This window comes from Ambystoma mexicanum, chromosome 8, assembly GCF_040938575.1.
Source record: "Ambystoma mexicanum isolate Mex_15411 chromosome 8, UKY_AmexF1_1, whole genome shotgun sequence".
Classification (NCBI taxonomy): domain Eukaryota; kingdom Metazoa; phylum Chordata; class Amphibia; order Caudata; family Ambystomatidae; genus Ambystoma; species Ambystoma mexicanum.
The window spans coordinates 1,358,500,930-1,358,523,405 of record NC_090929.1 but is presented as its reverse complement, the minus strand read 5'-3'; the positions used below and the strand labels follow the sequence as shown (position 1 = coordinate 1,358,523,405).

Here is a 22,476-nt window from a genome sequence, read left to right as displayed (position 1 = left end):
ACTCGCTGTGCTTAATCCCCTTGGTTACAGAAATGCACCCAAAGGTGATTGGCTGTCCTTGGAGGACAGCCACCCTGCTGTGAGTGACAGCAAGGCTATGAATGGGAGAAATCTGCATAAAAGGTGAGACTTTTTGCTTGGAAGGCCGTCTACCACTGACAAAGGAATCCGAAGACCTTGGAAGAGACGCTTGCTGCAAATCATAGCATGTTGGTTTGCCCGGTGAAGCTGTGCTGCATTGTTAAAGCTCTTAATTCTCCTTGACTTGAGAAGCCCTACAACTGACTACGCTCCTTGGGTGGTGGGACCAATCGACCCCAAAGCAAACTCGTCTGAACATCCTCTTGGAGCTTGCTGTACTTCCATTGCTCCTGCAGGAACAGATTGCTAGGGAGAGGAACACCAGAATCTAGTCTAGTTTGTAAGTCGGACCCGAGATCCAGGAAGATCCACTGAACTCCCATGGAGCAGGACTGATCAAGCCTGAGCCACCTGGACCCCAGATGCGAGGAAAGTCCATAAAGGTATCCAAGAAGCTGAAACTTCGAGTGCCGCTGATTTGAAGTTTGCCCATTGCTGTGGCCTACCTTCAATTCGTAATGCACAAATCCCCAGACTTCGTTCCTCTTGTCCCCACGACTGAGGCCCGGGAACAGGATGTGCAGACCTACACAGGACTTAAGGGACTGTAAAATTAAGGGTACTTACCTCTTGTGTAACCTTGCTAGCTCTCAGCTGAGACTTGGTTTGCAGAGTTGCTTGCAGCTTTGCCCCTCACAAGCCTCCCAGCTTGTGGCCCTACAGAGATTTTGTTTTCTATAAAGACTTTGTGCAAGACTACCTGCACCTATTTGTGTTTTTTAAAGCGCCCCCACAGACCGGGGGCATCAAGGCACTCTTACAGGAATATGTCTTAGTTGCGTATTTATAACGCGCTTAATACCCGGGGGTTTCTAAGCGCGGATCGAACCTGTGTTGCTTCGTGTTGTCTTGTTTCAAGGCAAGCACGTTGCCGCTGAGCTATCATCCCCACTTTTGTTTAACACTGGCTGTCCTGGCTCCCTGAAAGACTTCTTACCTCTGACTGCTTTAACTGTCCCCCAGGAAAGGGTTAATTTACTTTGCATTGGAGAGTTCAAAAAGTACTGTTAACCAGTTATTCCCTAAAACCTTGTTTGACACCAACTGTATTGCTCTAAATGTGCCAGTGATATACGAATGTCCGGTGTCCTAGTTATTTAAGTTACCTCAAGGTGTAGGAAGTATCGTATCTGTGTGCCATCCCCAATGGGTATCTACTGATTGAAAGAAACTAAGTGTATATTTTGAAGTATATTGAGTTGCATATTTGGCTCCCTTCTAAAGAAGGCTTATTCAACACACTTGTTCTTGATTAAACAATTTATTTTTATTTGGATACTTGTCACTGTGAATCTGTTATAAAACTACAGCTCACATTGACCCCTCTTGAGATGAGCCTGGCTGCCGCCTCCCCACATTTTTCACAGGAACACAAGAAGTCTACTTTCCGGGCATGTACATACCTTCCGCTCCTATTGAGGAGCATACACATCACTGGTAGCAGGGAGGGTGTCCAACTTTCTTCCCCTTTGGAAAACCATTACTCCAGAGGAATGGGTCCTGAATATTATGGTTACTGTCTTGCCCTTCTGGCTATTCCACCATCCCCCCCCACCCCCTCCCTGATTGGATGGCATCTATAGATGTACAGGATGCTTATGGTCACATTCCCGTTTTCAAAGACCAGCGTCGGTTCACCATAGGAAGGTCACTAGTTAACATGTCTACCTTTCGGGCTCAATTCTGCGTCCATGGTTTTCCCACATGTCAGTGGCAGTCTACCTTTGGTAAAGGACTACATCTATATCCTTAACTAGACTGGCTTTTCAAGGCAGTCTCTGGAGGAATTGCTTTAAAAGATGCAATTTACTTGCCACTCTTTTCAACCTAGGGTTTTCCATAATTGTGGCAAAGTCCAAACTCGTCCCTTCACAAAGGATCCAATTCCTAGGAGCAGTTATAGATACTATTCTACAGAGCCTTTCCACCCCCGGAAAGGGTGGAAGCAATTCAACAAAACATCATAAAGTTAAATATAAATGGGCTTCTAACAGCTTGGTGGTTTCAAAGGCTCTTGGGGCAAATGGCTTCCTCTACAAACCGCTTTGCAAGGCTCTGTCTGAGAATGGTCCAGTTGCCTCTTGCTTGCAACTGGAACCAGCTGTTGCATTATCAGGAAATGGAAAATCAAATTCCAAAGCAAGTTCAAGACTTGCTAGTCTGGGACTCCGCAGAGAACCTGTTAATCGCGTCTCCTTTTCAGCTTCTTCACCAAATAGTTATTACAACACTCTGGTTTTGGAGCACATTGTCTAACAGCACAGTCTTTGGCCTTCTCAGGAAAAGGAGGACCACATAAATGTCTGGAACTAAGCCATATTTCTCGCTCTAAAATCACTTCAAGGAAAGGTGATGAAGATTCTAACACAATACCACTGTAAGGGTCCATTTCAACAAACTGGGGGAGAGGGAGAGAGACGGGGAGGAGGGGCGGGTACTTGTTCCTGTCCCCTAGCAGAGAACATTTGGTATTGGGCCATTCAGAATCAGATTTCTTGTTGGCGTCCCATCTGGAGGGAAAGAACATCCTAGTGGACAAAGTGAGCAGGTTTGTCTGCTCTGCAGGAGGGAGAGCTGAAACAAGTGTGGCCATCCATCAGACATCTTTGCCAACCAGCACAACTCTCCTCACTTTGCATCAAGGCAAAACCTTCAGTCTCTGGGAGATGAGGATAACTGGTTCAGACACTAGGGTAGATAACACAAGGAAAGAAAAAACAATGTAATGACTGTAGTTCTAGGTAGGCAACAACCCAATGCAGATTTATTCTGGACAGGCTAGAAGCAAGTCGGGGGGGGGGGGGGGGGAGCAAGACCCAGTTGGGCGACACTCGTACAATTAACCTCAAAGGACTAATCTGGTGAAACCAACTTTACTTTTGAGAAGAGGCTCACATCTACTTTCTAGTAGACTGGCAAAACAGTTTCTAAGGAAGAGAAGCTGTTGCACTATTCAGAGTATGGTTATCCCAGGTAAGTAGGAACATTTGTAGCTGTTCACTTAGTCAGTTACCAACCAACTCTTGAAGTAACTTTTAAATGCTTGCTTTCTTTTCTAGGCAATCCCTTTAAAAGTCCTTCCCTTAGTCTTGCAGCATGAGTGTTCTCTGTGGCAGAAGAGGGTGGGGGGGGTCACTAGGACTAGTGACCAACAGGCAGTGTCCTGATAGGGTCTTTAGTAGCAAAAGTCAGAGTGCCTTAGGAAGACTGGGCAAATAGGTGAGTACTTTACTTCTGATTTAGAGGGTGCAGGGGCTTTGCAGAAGGTGCCCTAACAGGATTCTAGCAGTGGGACTGGGTGTACTGGATGAGAGGCCTCCCCATAACAAAATGCACCACAGAAATTCTAACGGATTTAAGGTAAGTACATACCCAAGCCCACACAGTACCTCAGCAGGACATCAGGGTTTGCAGCCAAATACCCGGTGGATTCCTTGTTGTGGTGACTGAGAAGATCTCAGAAGGAACTTTGCAGCAGGGATCGATGGGCTCTAGGCAAGGTTTCGCAGCAGAATGTGGTTCTGTGGATTTGGTGCCTTTTTCAAGAAGCACAAAATCACGGTTGAATTCTCATCATTAGTCCATCACTCTTGTTGGGACTTTTCGGACTCGCTTCGTTTCTCTGGAGATCCACCAGGATGCCCAAAGTTTCAGCGATATTCACAATTCGGATGACCGTGCACTGCAGTGGCTTGAGGTACCAGGGTACCAGGGTATTGGGGGTATTGCAGCAACGCGTGGGATGGCTCAAAATGCAGCTAGTCTTGAGTCTAGTGGGTCTCAACAGGCTCTGAGTCGCCGTTTTCGGAGTCCCCAGGTCAATTGGAAGGAAGGGCTACAGCAGGTTCCGGTTACACAGCAGGCTCTACGGTCGCTGGAAATTGTTCAGCCGTGTCTCCATCCTCTTCGGTTTTGGTTCCAGTTCCAGTGGTCGACTTTCCAGGTTTGCAGTTTTTATCAGTAACTACAGCACAATCTGCATGCTCTCCCCGCATTTTACGAGAATGGACGGTCTGGTTGTCCATTCGGGACAGCCAGCCCCCCACTAGGATTTGTCCCCATTCAAGCAAGGTGTAAGACTGGGCTGGGGAGTTTTGGACTCCTCCCTTGCTTCCTGCACTCAGACTGGAGCCTATGGGGAAGATAAAAAATCACACAGGAATTTCCCGCCCTGTATGTCAGGAAGGAACAAGAAACGACCAACATTAAAATGGCGAGAAAGACACGGGCCATTTTGGTAAAATGAGCACCCTTGGGTGCCTGTACTGCCTGAAGTAAAGGTGCACCAGATCAAACAAGTTATCACTGCCCCTACCCATTGAAGGCAAACTTGTCCCTGTAACAGAATTGTTAGTTTTGATGTGAAAGGGATACATTGTATCTCCCAGCACTCCACAGAAGGTGGGGTGTGCTGGCTTCAGAGAATTAAATAAAGCAATCCAAAGATCCTTTCTACCCTTGGGAACTGTAGTTATCTTGGTTAACAAAAGAAATTAAAGCCCCATAGGGCAACCTAGCACTTATTGCCAATAAGTTGGTAAAGAGCTTAATGGAGAGTCAGAAAAATGATAAACATAGTTTGATTGTGTGTGGAAAGGTGCCCACTCTGAGGTATTAAGGAAAAATATCCCACTAATGAAGCAAAACGTTCTGGGCACCCAGGTCAGGAAGATTTACCAGTACTGTGCAAATCTTACCTAACACCTTGCACTTTAAGCGTTTCCACCTCTCCCCTTAATGTATTGCTCAAATTCAAGAGTCAGAATCGAGCGATTCTAATGGCCCCGATTTGGTTTCCAGACCTTTTGGAATTAGCAGGGACTTCCAAACTAGATCTCCCATCATTGAGGGATCTTTTGACTCCAAAAGGGCAGGTTCTGAACTTAACTGTCGTAGCAATTGGTTACGTTTGTCACTGTGCCTTGCCCTTCTATTGATAATGTCAAGTCCTTTCTTATCTAGTTTCCACTAGTGGCAAAGACACTTGCAAACTTATCGGTGCATACCTAAATGGAGACGTCTTTCTCTTTCCAACAAAGGCACTTCAAGGGCCTTTTAGTTTTGCATCCCCCTAGTCGTGAACCTCCACCTTGGTGGGATCTTAAAGTGCTTTTGTCAGCGCTAATGCAAAAACCCTTCGAGCCTATGGCCTCATGTGATATTACAATTTAACTTGGAAAACTGCATTCTTAGTAGCCATTATCCAGCATGGGGTCTGGCATGGATTCACAGGCTGATGAATATTCCCCGTCAGGCTAGGAATCGTCTGTTTCACTTCCGCTTACAAACTGTACTTCTTTCAACCAATCCCTGTCCTCTGGGTCATGCTGCCCCATCCAATGACAGTCCTCCCTAAGACCCTCCTCTGGCATCTAGTTTTACTGCATGCTTGTGTGAGAGTTGCTCTGCAAGCTACTTCTACGTGTTTTTGACGGGAAGATTTATTTTTGTTCGTATAAGGACCTCTGTGCTATCCATCTGCCGAAATGGGGATCCGTTGGTGAATTTCAGCACCCCTAAAGGGTGAAGATAATCATGCCATTGGGCCTACTTCACGCACTCCACCATGAAGGAAGGTCGCTCTTTGTGGGCCAAGGGAATATCGCCTGCAGTGCCTCTCTACTGCCTGCATCCAGATCACAAGGAAGGAGATTGCGAGATATGCCTTTCTCCAAGAAGACCGATGGGCACAGTAGACTGGTGGCGTGGCTGAATGCCACGCCCTCTGCCCTGTGCTGAGCCGGGTCATGCCTCATCCAGGGCCGGCTGCTCCACAGAGCGGTCCATAAGACCTTTGAGGTTGCCTCATCCGTGGGGGCCCAAGACGAGGCCAAGAACTGCAAGGCCAGGGTCGCTCTTAAAGCGGGTCCCGCAGTGGACGGGGCGCAATCGTACTTCACCCTCCATTGCCAGCCGGCAATCGAGCGCCTCAAAGAATCGTCCAACCTTTCTAAACTGTGGTAGAATCCAGAGAAGCCATGGACTGAGCAGGCCGAACTTGGGCCCAGTCGGCACAGGAGAAGAATTTGTCGACGATTGAGTTGGTGGCGGCTGCTTTCAAAGGTGAAGGGGGGCTGACCCTGTGAAGGGTGTCCGCCACCTAGGGCATCCCCACCGGATGTGGTGGGGTTGTTCCATTCCCTGATCACCTGAGCTTGGTCGAAACCAAGGAGGGTTTCTTGTACCAGAGGCGCAATGCCAAGAGTAACACGACCATGGTGGTGCCTCTGCTGGGCAACATGTGGGAGGAGGGCCTGGCCCTCTTGAAGAACCTTTGCATGGCTCCGTCCCAACAAAATAGGCTGGAGAAGTACAGAGAGGTCGCAACATCGCTGGCTTTGGTTTCAGTGGCCGCCAAGAAAAGAACCAGTCTTCAGTTCCTCCAGACAGAGGGGGAAGATGAGGACGCCATGGGAAGGAAGGTGATTTACACCACAACGTCCAAAGCACTGGCAATCCTTGGCAGGTAAAACTGGGAGCTGTGGTACAAGCTGGGTCCGATTTGGAGTTCCTCCCAGACGAGAGGATTGAGGCATTCGCTCTCTTCCCGGAGAGGGCAGTAGTGTTGATCATGCCATCACTGTGGTGCTGGATATTGCCGACGGCATTCTGACAGGTGGGGGGTGTGGGGCAGTGTCTGCTTTTGTTGCCAAGGCTGGGTGAAGGCCAGGAGGTCCAGGTGAAGGTACTGGACCTGCTTTTCGATGGAGAACCTTTTTGGGGGGAGAAGTAGTCGACTCACTTCATGCCATCAAAGCAGATCCATCAAATCTGATAGACGGCCACGTTCCCTGGGCACACTCCAGCAGCACTGCTTTTCGCTCCTCCAGAGGACAGTCTAGCGGGTTGTTCCTCATTATACCATCAGTCTTTCAGATCCACTACCCAGGAAGCCTACACAGGCCGTTCCCAGGCCTATGGTGGACAGTGCCGCCGTCACCCACAAGGTAGGACGCCGCTGCAAACATTAACCGGCCAAGACATTGGGCCCCCACCCATGCACCATGGTGGAGGCCATCTGATGAGGTTCGCCAGTGAGTGGGAAGATCACCTCCGACAGATGGGTGCTGAATGCTCCTGCACACGAACCCTGAAGTTTCAGCACAAGTGTCCGCAGATCCCTCTGGTGGCTTGTCACGAGCAGCACATCCCTCGGCTGTAATAGGATGTACAGGCCATGCTGTGAAAAGGTGCGATGGAGCTAGTTCCGGGGCTGGAGGCCCAGTCTGGATTTATGACTACGTCTGAACGAGTACGTCTCAAATTCAGGATTGTCACTTTGCAGCACAGCCAATTGGAAAGAGCAGACTTCTTTACATCGCTGGACCTGGCGGATGTCTACTTCCACGTCCCTATTCACAGGAAGCACTGAAGGTTTCTATGCTTTGTCAGTTCCTTTCGCTACCTTTTTGATTTGAAGTCAGGCCCCCAGTGTTCACAAAGTGCCTGGCACCAGTGGCAGCCCTTCTGTCTATGGGATACATGTGTACCCGTACATTGACTGGCTCATCCGGGCACGCTCCAGAGTTGGCTGTCGACTCACGGAGCGACTGGCAAGCTGCTGACTAATCTCTGATTCTCCAATTACCCAAATGGAACCCCATTGGGCTTAACTAAAGCCTCGGGGTGCATATAACGGGCCAACCCACACGAGGAAGAGCTCTACGAACTCAATGAGACCCATGTTTCCAGGAGAGCTGCTGCTCTTTGATCGGTCTATGCTGTACAGATGTTCATTTGTGTGGATTTGGTGGGAACCCACATGTACTAAAGTATTCATGGCACCTACAAGGCGGTTGGCCCGGACCCGTGCCAGCACTTTGGACTTGCTGTTCATCAGCAAATGATATGGTGCACCATTCTGGGAGGGTGGGGCGCTTCCCTGCCTTAGGCAGGACTGCATGCCATCCTCGGATCTGGGCTTCAGATTTCTGCTGGGAAGCAGTTGGGTGCCAGCAATGTGCCTGATAGAAGCTGCAGCAGCGCAGCTACCACCTCATTTGTCGTGTCCGCCTCTAGCTCTATTTTCTGGTGCGCAGTTAGGCAGGCAAGTTCTGTGTAACCGATGCACCCACGGGGCCGTCCGTCTGGTCTGATGGTGCTGTACAGCTCCTTTAGAAGGAATCAAATGCCTGTGCAATCTCCCTTCAGTGTTGTACCGGTCGGGTCTTATACCTGTACCTTTGCCCCCTCACTCATCTCCAGCCAGGCCAGTGTTCCCTGCTGTATCCCAGAGTCGGGAACATGGCTCTGCATTGCCCAGGGCCAAATTCCTTAGCCTATTGTGCCATGACCAGGGCTGCCAGAGGCAAGTAATTCTTCCAGTTGCAGTGCTTGCATTTCTGCCTACTGAACTTCCCAAGTGTTTCTTTCGTGTGGCTGCTGGCAGTCCCACCCCCACCCCTCATAAAACTGCCTTGAAACCCTTCCAGAGCATGACTGGGCTGTCCACGGATCCTTTGTTTTCAATGAAATACAGGCTACCAAGCCAGCCACTCGTTACCGGAGTCCCCTAAGTGGTACGCGTTCAACTTCCACATTGCCGCTGGTTTTCTTCAGCCCTGTGAGGGAGACCAGTCAATCCGACTCATGTAGCTGCCGCCAGGCATCTACCAGGCCCAGCGCTTAAGTGAGGGAACGTAATTTGGTGGTGAGGGCTGGGTTCCTATGTTCCATGGGTGTGCGGTCTTCCCTCAGGTCCATGACCTCATTGAAGTCCTCCGCCCCACAATCACCCAAGTCTCTGCCAAATCCGGAGTTGCAGGCCCTGCCCGTCATTCAGGATACTCGGTAAAAGAAAAGTTTCACTTTAGTTTACAAACTGTCATTCTCCTATAAACCAATCGCTGAGCTCTGGGTCGTACTGCCCAAAGCCAATGACCGTCCTCTCCCTAAGCCCCTCTGGCAGCCGCCCTAATTTTTTTTTATTGCACGTCCAAGTTTTGGGAGTCCTCGTGTTTCGCTCTTCGAGCTTTGTGTATTTTTTTTTTTGCTAGGAACTTCCTACTTTTGTTTGATTCTTAAGACTTAACAGGCATCTATTTTTTTTTTTTGTTGGCATCTTTCATCGCCCCTTCAAGGGTGGAATCGGCAAGTGTTTTTCGAAGTTTCCAGAAGGCCATCAGGCCTTCACTGCACACCGTATCATGTTGGAGGAGAATGATGGGGCTTTCCTCTTCGAGCTCTGCACCAGCTGCAGTTTGCAGAATGTTTTCATGGAGGATAAAGAGATGTGATTATTAGCATGTATCACACTTAGATGGAATTTCAGAAATGTGTTTGTTAGCAAATTCCCAAGGTTAGCCTGCGCCAAATCTAGACAGAAATGTGAAGGTTAGCATATATCACACTTAGATGGAATTTCAGAAATGTGATTGTTGGCATTTGTCACTCTTAGCATGCACCACACTTAGAATTGTGAACCTAGCTTGCGTGGCATCCAGATAGAAATGTGACTGTTAGCATGTACCGGACCTAGATGGAATCCCACAATTGCAAGGACAGCAATGCCAACTAACCATTCCATCCCTCTGCATAAACCTCTCAAACTATAACCAACCACAAGCCTTAAACGCAGCATTCTGCACAAACTTCACAACAACAAAACAAACCACACATAGACTTGCACAACAGCACACGACGACTACGGACCATAAAACACCCCAAGCCCAGCCGACGGACCCACCGGGCTGAAGCTGCCAACAGCACATCACTGCTCTCTTGCACTTTTCCAGCTTACTCCCACTAACCCACCCCCTCTACTCCCCTTTTTCAGAGCCGCCAGAGCGCCAGGGGACCACTTTGGGGGTGATAGTGCGCGGTACAAATGTCCTTTAACATTAACAAACATTCCCAGTGCCTTTATTGACGATGCACAAGGAGGATTGTGAGTTCTGTCATGGCTTTGCCAAGCCCACTATGAAGGATCGTGTTAGGGAGAATTCTAATTTCTGTGCTAATTCCCTTCAACCTTAGGGACACCCAGCTCTTTTGCTGGACTTTAGGACTTTTTAACCCTGGAGTGAGGGAGGCCTTTTCTCACTCGCATTTTTGATCTGTTTCTTTGGTTTTGGAGTCTGACAAACTCCATAAGCATTTTTTTATGGTGACGCACTCAGTCCTTAAATTCCGTCTCTTGGGTAAACTGTTCCCAAGTGAAGTGAAATTAACTACTTACCTGTGTAGGCCCAGTACACCCCATCTTAAGTGGAAATACTGGAGGCTGTGGGGGTTACCTAGTAGCCCCTTTTTCCTGCTTATGAATGGAACATTTTTGTTACCCTCCCACTTAATGGCAGGTGGCAGTGGTTTAATTTTCCTACCAATGTGCGTTTTTACTACAGGATGAATCCTCATCTGCAGTTTTGCACCATGGGTGCTAAAAATGGCACCAGTCTTTTTCGCCATTTCTTGCTTGAGTTCTTTCTTGGTTTTACTCTGCGCGACAAACCAGGTCAACCCTTTTGTTTGTTTTTGCCAGTGTCTGGCAGGGCAGGAAGCGTGCACCCAAAGGTGATTGGCTGTCTGTCCTTGGAGGACAGCAACCCTGCTGTGAGTGACAGCTAGGATGTGCCTGCATGGGAGAAAGCATAAAAGGCAGTAGACCACTGGAAGAAACATCCGAAGAAAGACTAGAAGAGTAGCTTGCTTGCACCCTTTTGGACCATTGGTTTGCCCAGTGAAGCCCTGCTGCAGTGCTGAAGCTCCAAATTTCTTATAGACTAGAGAAGCCCGGAACAGACTACTTCTTTCCTTGGGTCAGTGGGACCAACTGACCCCATGACTAACTTTGCTGGAACCCCTCTGCCTGCTGGTTGTTCTTGCTGCTGCTGGAAAACCATATGCCAGGACAAACTAGGGGGCTCGTCTTTGTCCCACATAGCGGCAAAAACCTGGAACAACCTCCCAAAAGGAATAGGAAATATCAGACGATCTAAAATTTAAACTACTAAAAACCTGGCTCAACACCTCGGAACCAGATGGCAACAACTAACAATTAAACAGGAAATGCATAAGAACAGGCTGACGGAATCAAGACTACAAACGCCCAGAACCGAAGGGACAATACCACCTGCAGAGAATGCCGCGTTGCCTCAACTCAGATGGTGCCGGATGATCCTTGTCGCACCAGCATGGCCGAGGCAGATCTGCTACCTGGACCTTCTCAGCATGTCAGCGTCAACTTGGTCAAGCTACCAGTGGTCGTGGATCGGCTTTCTAGAGAAAGGGGTGCAATCCTGCACCACGACCCAGGATCGCTGAACCTAAAGGCCTGGCTTGTGCAGCCTTGAGTTCGGTGGGACTGCAGGGAGGTTCTTGCCAGGGCGTCTACTTAGTGCTATGGGCACAAATGGAAGCGTTTCACGACTTGGCGCTGTTGCAGAAGATTAACCCGGAGTGTCACGGCCCCTGCAAGTCCTTCCGTACTGTTTGTAAAGTCTGGGCTGCTATCTCCCGTTACACCAGGTCTCCAGGACAGTGTGCTCTTTGGTCACTGTATAGTGAAGGAGTTAATTAAGGACTGTCCTGATTGTTCCCACCAGTGAAGGCACCTGCCCTGTTGTGGGAAACTCTTACCGTGGTGCTGACTAGCCTCATGCGGGGGGGGCGCGTGGTGGGGTGCGCCTTTGAGCCTATGCATCCAGTTACTCTTCTTCCTTTCTTGGAAGAAGACTTTCCTCGTGGCCATCACCTCTGCCAGGAGAGTGGGTGAGATCCTATCCTGCAAGCGGCCCTATTTCACTTTCACGAGACGAAGGTGGTGCTGCGGATGCACCCCTCCAAGCCCAATGGTCCGTCCAGAATTTCCTCAACAAACCCTTGGTGTTGCTTGTGTTTTTTTCCGACGACTTTGCACTCGCTGGAGTTTTGTGGCCCGCACAACGTTTCAGCTTTTTGTACTTTGGTCCTGTGAACCATCGGAAGGCCTTGTCCAAGGCTTCCATCTCCAGGTGGCTCGCCAGCTGCATCACTCATTGTGACCGGTTGGCAAACAGACTGTTGCTTGGCCATCCCTGCCCATGCTACCATCTGCACAAATGCTACATGGAGGTCTACGCACACCTTCACGAAATTCTACTGCGTTGACAGGGATTCTAGGGAGGAGTGCTATGCAGCCTGTGCGCTTGATGGTGAGCCTGGTGAGGAGGTAAAATTAATTGCCACCTCCCGTGGTTGAGCATGTGAATCCATGCTAGATCCCATGCCGGAGAAGGAACAAGTTGCTTACCTGTAACTGTTCTCCATCATGGGTCTGGCATGGATTCACATGCAAACCCTTCCTCCTGCCCCTCTGCAGCTCTTCTTGGTCATACTGCCACTTTATGTTGTACCAAATCTGACTGCCAGAGGGGCTTAGTGAGAGGGCAGTCATTGGCTGGGGGTTGTATGATCCCAGAGCTCAGTGATTGGTTTATAGGAGAAAGGCAGTTTGTAAATTAAAGTGAAACATTTCTTTTACAGAGGATTCCTGGCCTGAATGGGGAATATTCATGACCATGTGAATCCATGCCAGACCCATTCTGGAGAACAGGTAAGTAACTTGTTCCATAGTTTGGCTTGTTCTCTGTCTTAACTTCCTTGTCACGCCTAGTAACACTTCTGTACAGGCCTGTTATAAATGACTTGTATCATATCAAGATGGCTGCTTCCAAGAGTGGGGTTCCATTCCTAAAGTTACTTGGTGCCATATAAAATGCTCCTTGAAATATACCTCCACATGGGCTAAAATGTCAGGTTCTTGGTTCCGCCCACGGAGGTTGGTACCTCATAGGGGGTAAGTACTAGGTATAAGATGTGGAAGTAATTGGCGAAGCAAGAATGAATTTGCAACAATGTTGGCACCATTTGATTTGGACACTTGCCAATTCGAAATTTCACTGGAAAAATGTTTGTTTATCCCAGTACATATACAGAAATGTGGTGGCCACACTTGTGTTTATTGATACCAATGGGATCTGCAAGGTGGAACTGTCGAGTATCCATACAAATGTTCATGTTGTTTGTCCACCACTTATAGGTTCGAGTATCCACTGGAATCCACTCCAAAAAAGAAGAGGCATTCTACAGCTTTAAATGAAACTCTACAGGTAATTGATGTAGTTTGTGACTAACTCTTGAAGCATGTGTCTGTGTGCTGATGTAACATTGAACTACCATCCACAAGCAAAGCTTCAATTCTCCCCTGACTTCGATTTTTAAAGTGTAATAGCATGTTTAGAACCTATACATGGGAGGGTGAAAATTCAAGGTTGCCGAAGAGCAGAGTTCAGAAAAAAGGAGCTAAACTAGTTTGTTCAATGTACAGGATGCAAAAGTGCTCACCATCTTATGCGATGTATAGTTGACAATTTAGTGGCTAGCACGGAGTACAACTTGATCATCAAGCTTTGACCTACAAGTGTTTCTGCAACAGGGCCATGTATGTATGAATTCTACCCGCCATGCTCCGAATGGACTAGTTACCTTAATCCAAATCCCTGTGGTGCTGTTTTAATAAAAGTCCTGACACTTTAGCTGGGTCACCCCAAAGGTGGACTCCCAGAGAGTACCTTCTTGTGGCTAGGAAAAAAGGGGTTGGTGTTAGGATGTTGCTGGGGACAGGGGAAGTAGCCAGTAGGCTGCTTGGAACGTGGGCTGAGAATAGCATTTCAGCACAGGTTTGGAGCAACATGATTGGTTGGTTCCACTGCCCCGGGTGCTAATAAAGTATATTTCTGATTCTTGTAAATCTGCTTGGAATAACATGCTGTGCATATAGCCTAACATCTAGTAGTGGAAATCGCAGAGTGTTGCATCTTGTTTTCGAAGATCGAAAGCAGACATCGACATGGGTGTGACTAACACTATCCGTGACGTGTAGTGTACCCAAAATACCTTGGTTTTTTTTTTCCCACCAACCTAGTTGGTCGCCTTTGCAGAGCTTGCAAGATTGTTATATTGGTAACTTTTTTCCACACAACCTGTGGTCGTCTAGTCTCCCGACTAATTTTCTTGGCTGTCTCGTGGGTTTCCTGCTGCCAAAGACATCTACAACTGCTCGGCGACTGTCAACCATCTGGACTCAGGGAGAGTGGGGCCCTGGGTTTATTCATCTCTAAGAATGTATTTGCTTTACCCACCCCTCTTAATCTTCTTGGTCTGGCTGCCGCTACCCTCTGCTGTGGCGAGGACACACTTTAAATTGTGCCCATCGTATAATGGCAAGTTTCTTTGGAAGGACACCCATCACCGTTGCAATGGGTGTCTTCCTCGATCACGGCTAGCTCTAATGCAGGGCCTGTAAGCTCCTTTACCAAACGTTGAAAGACAGGCGGGCTAAATGGGTGGCCGCATACACTATGCAGGCCGAAAGCCTTTCCCCTGGTGGCACCGCCGCTTTGGACAAGGACTCTGCCATTGACCTCTCAGCGCCAGCTCCCAAATGCCTGTCCCCGGCCCCAACCGACATGGCACCGGCTTTTTTATGGGGGAGTTCACACCCTGGCGACCAGGGCACCTACGCACAGGTACAAAAACAACCAATGCCAACTGTGACTGGGCATCCCTCTGGAACAGGTGTTCACCCTAAACATACTGTCGACAACCGTCCATGGGCGCACAAGCACCTAAAGGCAAAGGCCTTGGGGGGGGGGGGGGGGCTCAGACTACGACTGCGCCTTGAAGCGCGTAGAGACCTTTGATATTGTATTTGGTTATTTAGCTCTTTGCCCACTTGTGTGGCCCCAATGCACTTTTCTTGTTGGAGCACCCTCTGTGTAGTCAATGTGGTGAAAAATTCTAAGCAGTTAAGTTTAGGAGATGCATGTGCGTTTTGCGCCGGTCTAGGAATTGGGTGGCTGGCTCGGCTTGACTAAGCAGCCCATGGAGGGGCCAGGCACGTGGGTGGGTGGGTGGGTGGGTGCTGTTGGAGGAATTGTGATAGATTGTGTTAGGCAAGATTGTATGCAGTACCCTTTGAGTGCACTAGAACAGTGACCACCTGGCAATAGGAACCAACCATAAATCTTACACAGGGTGGTAGCGTGTTGAGCAGCCAGGCTTATCTGAAGAGGGTCGATGTGAACTGTAGGAGTTGGAGATCCACAATGTATTCAAATAAACTTGCGCCCAAGGTTTCTTGATTAAACGATTATTTATTTAACAGTCAAAAGTAAGCCTTCTTGAGAAGGGAGCAATTAACACAACACAAATGTACTTCAAAATACACTTAGTTTCTAAATCAGTAAGTACCCTTTTGCGATGTCCCACAGACACTACTTACACCCTCAGGTGACTTTAATAGTTAGTTTGCTGGGGACATTTATCACTGTTGCATTTACTGTATTCTTGGGAGTATGTCAAAGGAAAAGGTTATTGGAGCATACAAGAGATCCCTAAATATTCTGAAGCAGGTAAATGCTTTTGTAAACCCCTTCCTGGAATCAAAACATAACAAATGAGCAGTGGAGTCATTCAGGGAAGAAGGCCAGCCAATGTCAAGTTGGCAAAAGTCTGGGTGAGCTGAAGTACTTCTTGCAGGTTAAGTCTCGCACAATGTTTTAAAAGTTTTTTTAAAATAAGAAATTCAAAGTACGGCTACAAGCTGGTTAGGCTTGTGAGGTAAAGAAGCTGGCAGCAACTAAGACCAGTCTCCAACAAGGACAAGTGAGGCTACATGACAAGAGCTAAGTTCTCTTAGACTGTACAGTAACTTAAAGTGCAGCAGATTGCATTTGTTCCCGTGCAGCTCTGCAGATCCTGGTGTTCCTGTCGTGGGAACAAGAGGACTTCTGGGGACTCGTGCAATGGGATGGTCACCGACCGCAATCTTCAAACAAGTTACACTTTGGTGTTTCAGCTCCTTGCGTCTACCGCAAATAGCAACACTGCAGTTCCTGGCTGTCGATGGGTTTTCCTTGCATCTGGGGTCCAGCACTCTGAGGTGGCTCAGGCTCGGTTAGTCCTGCTTACTGGGAGTCTGGAGAATCTTCACTATCTCCTCTCCCTGGCAATTCCGTACCAGCAACTGTAGTTGAATTTCAACCAGCTCCGAAAGGATGTCCAGGCGTGCTTACTTTGTTGATTGGTCCCACCAACTCAAAGGGAGAAGTCGTCCTTGCGGGGCTCCTGTCGATGCACATTAGGAGTTTCAGCACAGCAGCAGGGCTTCACTTTTAAAATCAACAGTCCAGGAGTTGCAGCAGTCGTCTCTTCAAGTTCTTCTTCGGATTCCTTCATCCAGTGGTTGACTCTGCCTTCAAGCCAAAAAGCCGTACCTTTTATGCAGGGCGGCTGTCCTGGCCGGATAGCCAGCCGGCCAATCAGTACATTCTTGTCTCCTCAGAGACTAAGCACAGAGTTTCGGGCACATCCCTCGCGTCCTGCCCCAGCCAGAGGCCGGCTTCACTTGTGAATCCTGCCAAAGACAAAACAAAGGGACCAAACCTGGTTTGGCATGCAGAGTAAATCTCAAGGACCTTTCCACAAAGAAATTCTGAAAAAATGAGACCGGGGCCATTTTGACAAAATGTTTGTATGAAAAATAATCCTATGTTGGTTCACAAGCTTATTAGGCCTGCAAGTTGGGATTGTTCCACAAACTCACTGCGAGAGATGCATTCTCTAAATCTGGTTGGCAGAGTGCCTTAATATGAAGCAAAAGATGCAGCGGAGGACGTCGTTTCCTGGCAGTTCCTGCAGATCTCACTGTTCCTGAGCCTCAGTTGTGGGGACAAGTGGGAGGATGTCGTAGGACTCCTGCCGTGCACGGAATCGTTGGAAAATGGACAGTCACTTCAGTTCGAGGTAGCTGTAGTCAAGCACACAAGCCTGTCCTTATCCCTGGTTAAACCTAACCAGCTCAGAATGGTAGCCAGGTGGCTTACAAGTTGATTGGAGAAGTCCTCCTTGAAGGGCTTCTCTGTCGAGATGAACTTGGCGATTCGGACCTGCAGGGCTTCACAGTCCAGGAGTTGCAGCAGCCGTCCTTCCAGCTCGTCTTCAGTTCTTTTGTTCCAGTGGTCGACTGCTTTCCAGGCCAAGACTCCTTTTAAACAGTTTTTTCTCCCTCATTCTAGCCAAGCTGTCACTTACCCAGCAGGGTGGCTGTCCTTGCCAGTCAGCCAATAACGCTAGATTGCATTTGGGTCTCCTAGGAGACTAAGCACGCAGAGTTTTGGGCACCTCCCTCGCTTCTGCCCACCCCAGACACTCACTCCAGAGGCGGTCTTCAGTCCTGAAGCCTGCCAAAGGCATAGAAACAAAGGGACCAAACCTAGTTTGGTCCACAGAGAAACTCTAGAAGGACCTTTCCAAAAAGAAATGGTGAAAAAAGACCAGGACCTGTTCAAACAAAAGGGCTTAAGGTGCCATCTTGAAAAACATGACTCCCGTGATTTTTAGCTACCGGTGTTCGCGGTCGGCAAAAATCATGGTAGTTCATTGTAAAAGCACTGCCACCAGCCATTTCAGTAGGAAAGGGTAGCATTTGACTGCTGCATGAGTTTCTAGACACCGGGGATACTAGGTAGCTCCTCAAGAGAAGGTATTTAAACCTTTTTGAAAGTCTAACAAAGACATCCTTGTGTCACTGCACTGAGGGTGCTGTGATGCCTTGCGGAGTTATCTTAAAACTCCATAATCGAAGGAGTAAAACGCACATGAAAATACAGGGGGGGGGGTTACTGCTTCCACACTTAAAGTTGCTGGGGGTATCTAAGGGGACTTCCTTCCCGACAAGAGGGCTGAAGCGTTGGAGCTTCCACAGGAAGGCGTTGTGGCTTCAGACCATGCCATTAGTGGCCACGGACATTGCCGATCTAGGATTATGCCAAATGGGCAACTCGGTTTGCCTTCGAAGTGGCTGGCAGAGGTCCACTAATATCCACCAGGATGTTGGACATGCCCTGACGGGGACAATTTGTTTAGAAAGACTGGACAAGTCTCTCCAGGCCATCAAAGCGGACACAGACGGCTCATGCCTTGGGCATGCTTCAACGATGGCCATCCTTTCAGACTTCTGGAGGGAAATCCCAGAGTTCCGTTAAAAGATTCGGAGGAGGTGCCTTGTGCCACAGTCAGCCCTCCCGCTCATCAGCCCAGGAGACCTACAGGGGCCACACCATCTGGAAGTGGATGTCACCCCCAAGGCAGTGCTTGGACGTCAAAACAAGATCGAACCGGCTGAACTTAATCAGCGTCTGGAAGACCATCTCCACAGACAGTTGGGTGCTGGACGCTCTCGCCCACGCCCTAACCCTATACTTCCAACAGAAGTGTCCACGGATACCACCAGTGGCCCGTCGGGGAAAACCACGTCCCTCAGCTGCTGCTGGAGGTACGGGCCGTGTTCAGAAAGGGGGGTGACCAAGCTCGTACCAAAGGGGCTCGAGTACTCGTATTTCCTTGTCAAAGACCACCGGTGGTTGGAGGCCCATTCTTGACCTTTGCCGTCTGAAGTATATAGAGTCCCAGAAGTTTCGGATGGTGACTTCAGCACGTGCTAGGACAGCTGGAAGAGGGGGATTTTCTATCGTTGCTGGACTGGTTGAAGTCAGCGCTACGAGTGTTCAAGTGCCTGGCACCAGTGGTGTCTCGGCTGCGCCTATGAGGGATCGACGTGTACCCGGACGACTGGCTCATCCGCAAGACATCGCCGTCGACCACATGTCCGACAATCGACATGGGGTTCTCGATAAACTTTGCAATGTCCTGCGCAGGACGCATGGTTTCTGGGAGCCTGACTGAACAGTGTTGTGCCTGGCGTCTCCGTACGAGAGGATTGCGGCCTTCCTGGGCAAGGTACAATGGCTGATGGCCCAGAAGCCTGCAAGGGTGAGGGCTATCAAGTCTGCCATGCATATACTTCACTCTGCTGTGCAGTCTACAGATGCGACGGATGCAGGAGTTCCTCGACACCCGTTGGATACAAGTGGCGGGGAGCATCGAGGACAAGATCACACTGAGGGTTTCCACCAAGCGATACGGTGGTGGGGAGTGCATGCACATCTGTCCGCAGGTGCAGATTTCCAGACCCCACCTCATCAGTAGACTGTCACAACAGACTCCTCCCTGGAAGGATAGGATCGCACACCAGAGATCTTCATGCAAGAGGCCTGTGGCTACCGAGGAGACGTTGCACAACATGTTGGAGCTGTGGGCAGTGATTTGGGCCCTCAAGTCCTTTCCGTCCCTCAAGGTGGCACGGGGCTTCACGGAAAACACCACTACGGGGTTATACATGAGGAAGCTGGGTGAAACAGATCTCCAGCGTGCAGGACCTTTGGAACTGGACCGTAGCCCAGGGAATGTTCCTCATCCTGTTTCATCTGGCAGGAGTGACAGTCGCTTACTCTCTCAGCAGGGAGCTGCACTCTTACCATGAGTGGGAACTTGGGCAGGACCAAGTGGGTCAACTGTTCCGCAGATCGGGCAATCCCCAGATCGATCAGTTTGCTGTGGTGACGACAAATGCCAGGTGCTGGAGGTTCGCCAGCAGGCTTCCCCAGCCGGTGAGCATGGGGGGGTACACGTTCTCTCTTCCCTTGGGATGGTATGTGTTCTCAGTTTCTTCTTCAATATCAACTCACAGTCCCGGTGCAGGATGAGCCTCGTTGCACCGGCATAGCCGAGGCAGATATGATACCCGGACCGTCTGGAAATGTCTGTCCCCTCCAGTCAAGCTTCCGGCGGTCGCAGATCTTCTCGCCAGGGAAGATGCAATTCTGCACCACAACCCAGGATCACTGAACCTGAAGGCCTGACTCTTGCAGCACTAGAGTTTGGGGTTTGCGATCTCGCAGCGGATTGTAAGGAGGTGCTTGCCAAGGCCAGAGCTTCGTTTACTCTCAAATGCTATGGGCACGAGTGGAAGCTGTTTGGTGCCATACTCAGAAGACTGACCCGCTACGAGTCACTGCTCCGCAGGTGCTTTATTTGTTGTTGTTGGCCAGGACAGGCCCATGCTTCCATCAAGGTTCTTCTGGTGGCAATCTCCTGCTACACCAGATCTCCTGGATGATCCCTGTAGTCTCATCGATTGGTTAAGGAGTTGGTCAAGGGACTAGTTTGCTCGTTCCTGCCGGTGAAGGCTCTGGCCCCAGCATTGGGGGTTAATGTGGTTCTGACTAGGCTCATGTGTCATCTGTTCGAGCCTACGCAGTCGGCGCCGCTGACATTTTTATTTTTTGTGGACATTTTTTCTTGTGGCCATCACCTCCGCACGACAAGTGGGAGAGATCCAAGCCCTCGTGTAAACCACCTTACTTGACATGCCACGAGACGAGGGTGGTGTTAAAGGTATTCTTCCCGACACCTTTGTCACAGGCTGAGAGGACTTTGCACTCGCTGAATGTGGCTAGAGCCCTGAAGTTCCATGTGGACCGCACAGTGTTTCCGGAAGACATCTCAACTTTTTGTGAACCATGGGAAGGCACTCCATCAGGTGGCTCTCTGGCTGCATCACCCATATTCAACGGTTGGCAAACCGACCGTTGCCTGGCTGTCGCAAGCCATCACTGCTCCTGCTGGACATCTGCAGGGCTGCTATGTGGAGGTCTCTATGCACACCTTCACGAAGTTCTAATGCGTCGACTGGGATTCCAGGGAGGAGTTCAGAGTCTGCCAAGCAGTGCTGTGCAACACTTTCGCTTGAAGGGGAGCCTGGTGAGGAGGTAAGAGATGCTTATTGTCAAGCCTTGCCACATCCATGGTTGTTCATGTGTACTGGTATGTATTTATGAGCATGTGAATCCATGTTGGACCCCATGCTGGAGAAGGAACAAGTTACTTACCTGTAACTGTTCTCCAGCATGGCATGGTACTAGCATGGATTCACATGCAAACCCTCCTGCTTACCCCTCTACAGCTCTTCTCTTGGTACTACTGCCACTGAAGATGGCTGCCGGAGGCGGGGCTTAGGTAGAGGGCCGTCATTGGCTGAGGGCAGTATGACCCAGAGACCAGTGATTGGTGGTTAGGAGAAAGACAGTTCAGAAGTGAAACTGATTTTTTTTTTTCTTTTTCTTTACCGAGGATTCCCAGCCTGACTGGGGAATACATGAGCATGTGAATCCTTGCTGGAGGACAGTTAAGTAACTTGTTCCTTATCCTGGACCAGACCTTCGCAGCCCTCTGCCCAGTAAGGGCAGCTCCTACATTGTCGGCTCCAAGGTGTCTGCAGGCAAAGCCAGCCGTCAACCAGCAGCAATTTCCAAGTATGGGTGGGGAGTAGAGCAATCACTCTATTCATGAAAGCCCTGCCACACTACACTACCTTACCATAGAACATAGCTTGCCATGGGAACGTCCACCTGTGAACACTCCACTAGCAACACCCTTAATAAATCTACTCACAAATGTAGGTATATAAAACATCTGTGTCTGCTAGAATACTAAACCTACTGTTATGAAATCTGCTGCATTAGGAAATTTAGGCTGCCTCCCGCTATGCCGGACTCTCAACTAAGTGCAGCCTCCATCTCCATTTACGGGTAACATCCCATTAGCCTGTGTCACACCCAGATAGAATTGTGAATGTTAGCAAGTACCGCATTTTGGATAGTTTTGAACATTAGCTTGCATTGCACATAGGATTGTAAATGTTGGCTTGCGCCACATTTGGGTAAATTTGTGAATGTCAGCAAGTACCACATTTAGATGTAATTGAGAACATTGGCCTGCACCGAAACCAGATAACGGTGAATGATGGCAATGGCCACACCTAGATAGAATTGTGAACATTGGCAGGCGTCTCATCCAGATAAGATTGTGAATGTTAGCAAGTGCTACACTTGGATAGAACTGTTGGCAAATACCACATTTAACATTGGCCTGCACCAGAACCAGATCGAACTCTGAAGCAATAGCCTCTCAGAAATAGATCTGTAAACGCCACCTCATCTGGTTAGGACTTTAGATGTCCGCAAGTGAATATTAGCCATTACCAAATCTAGAATGCATTGTGAATATTGCCAGTGCTATATAGAATGGTGAATGCTAGCTTGCATCGCATCTAGACAGTATTGTGAATATGGGCCAGTGCCCCATTTGGATATAATTGGGACTATTGCCGTACGTCACTGGCCAGAGCTGGATCTAGATTGAAATGCAGAGACTCTGGCACCACTTCTAGAAAGAACGTGGAAATTAGCATGTATTACATCTAGATAGCAAGGCCAATAACCTACACACTAACAATTTCACCCCTCTGCATATACCTCACAAACCCTTAACACCACAACCATATAGCACAACATACCGCACAAACTTCCCTGCAAACACAAAACCAACCACATAGCCCCCGCACAACAGCACACCAGCTAGTGACCGGAAAACACCCCCAAGCTCAGCAAACGG

General features: G+C 49.0%; 1 protein-coding gene across 6 annotated transcripts in view; it reads left to right on the top strand.

Moving 5' to 3' along the window:
• Positions 1-22,476, top strand: part of MKI67 (marker of proliferation Ki-67) — a 231,321-nt gene that overhangs the window by 38,389 nt on the left and 170,456 nt on the right. For all 6 annotated transcript variants that reach the window (XM_069611472.1, XM_069611471.1, XM_069611470.1 and 3 more), the window contains one exon: positions 13,160-13,229. In XM_069611472.1, the coding sequence (XP_069467573.1) occupies positions 13,160-13,229 (70 nt within the window). The remainder of the gene's footprint in view (positions 1-13,159; positions 13,230-22,476) is intronic.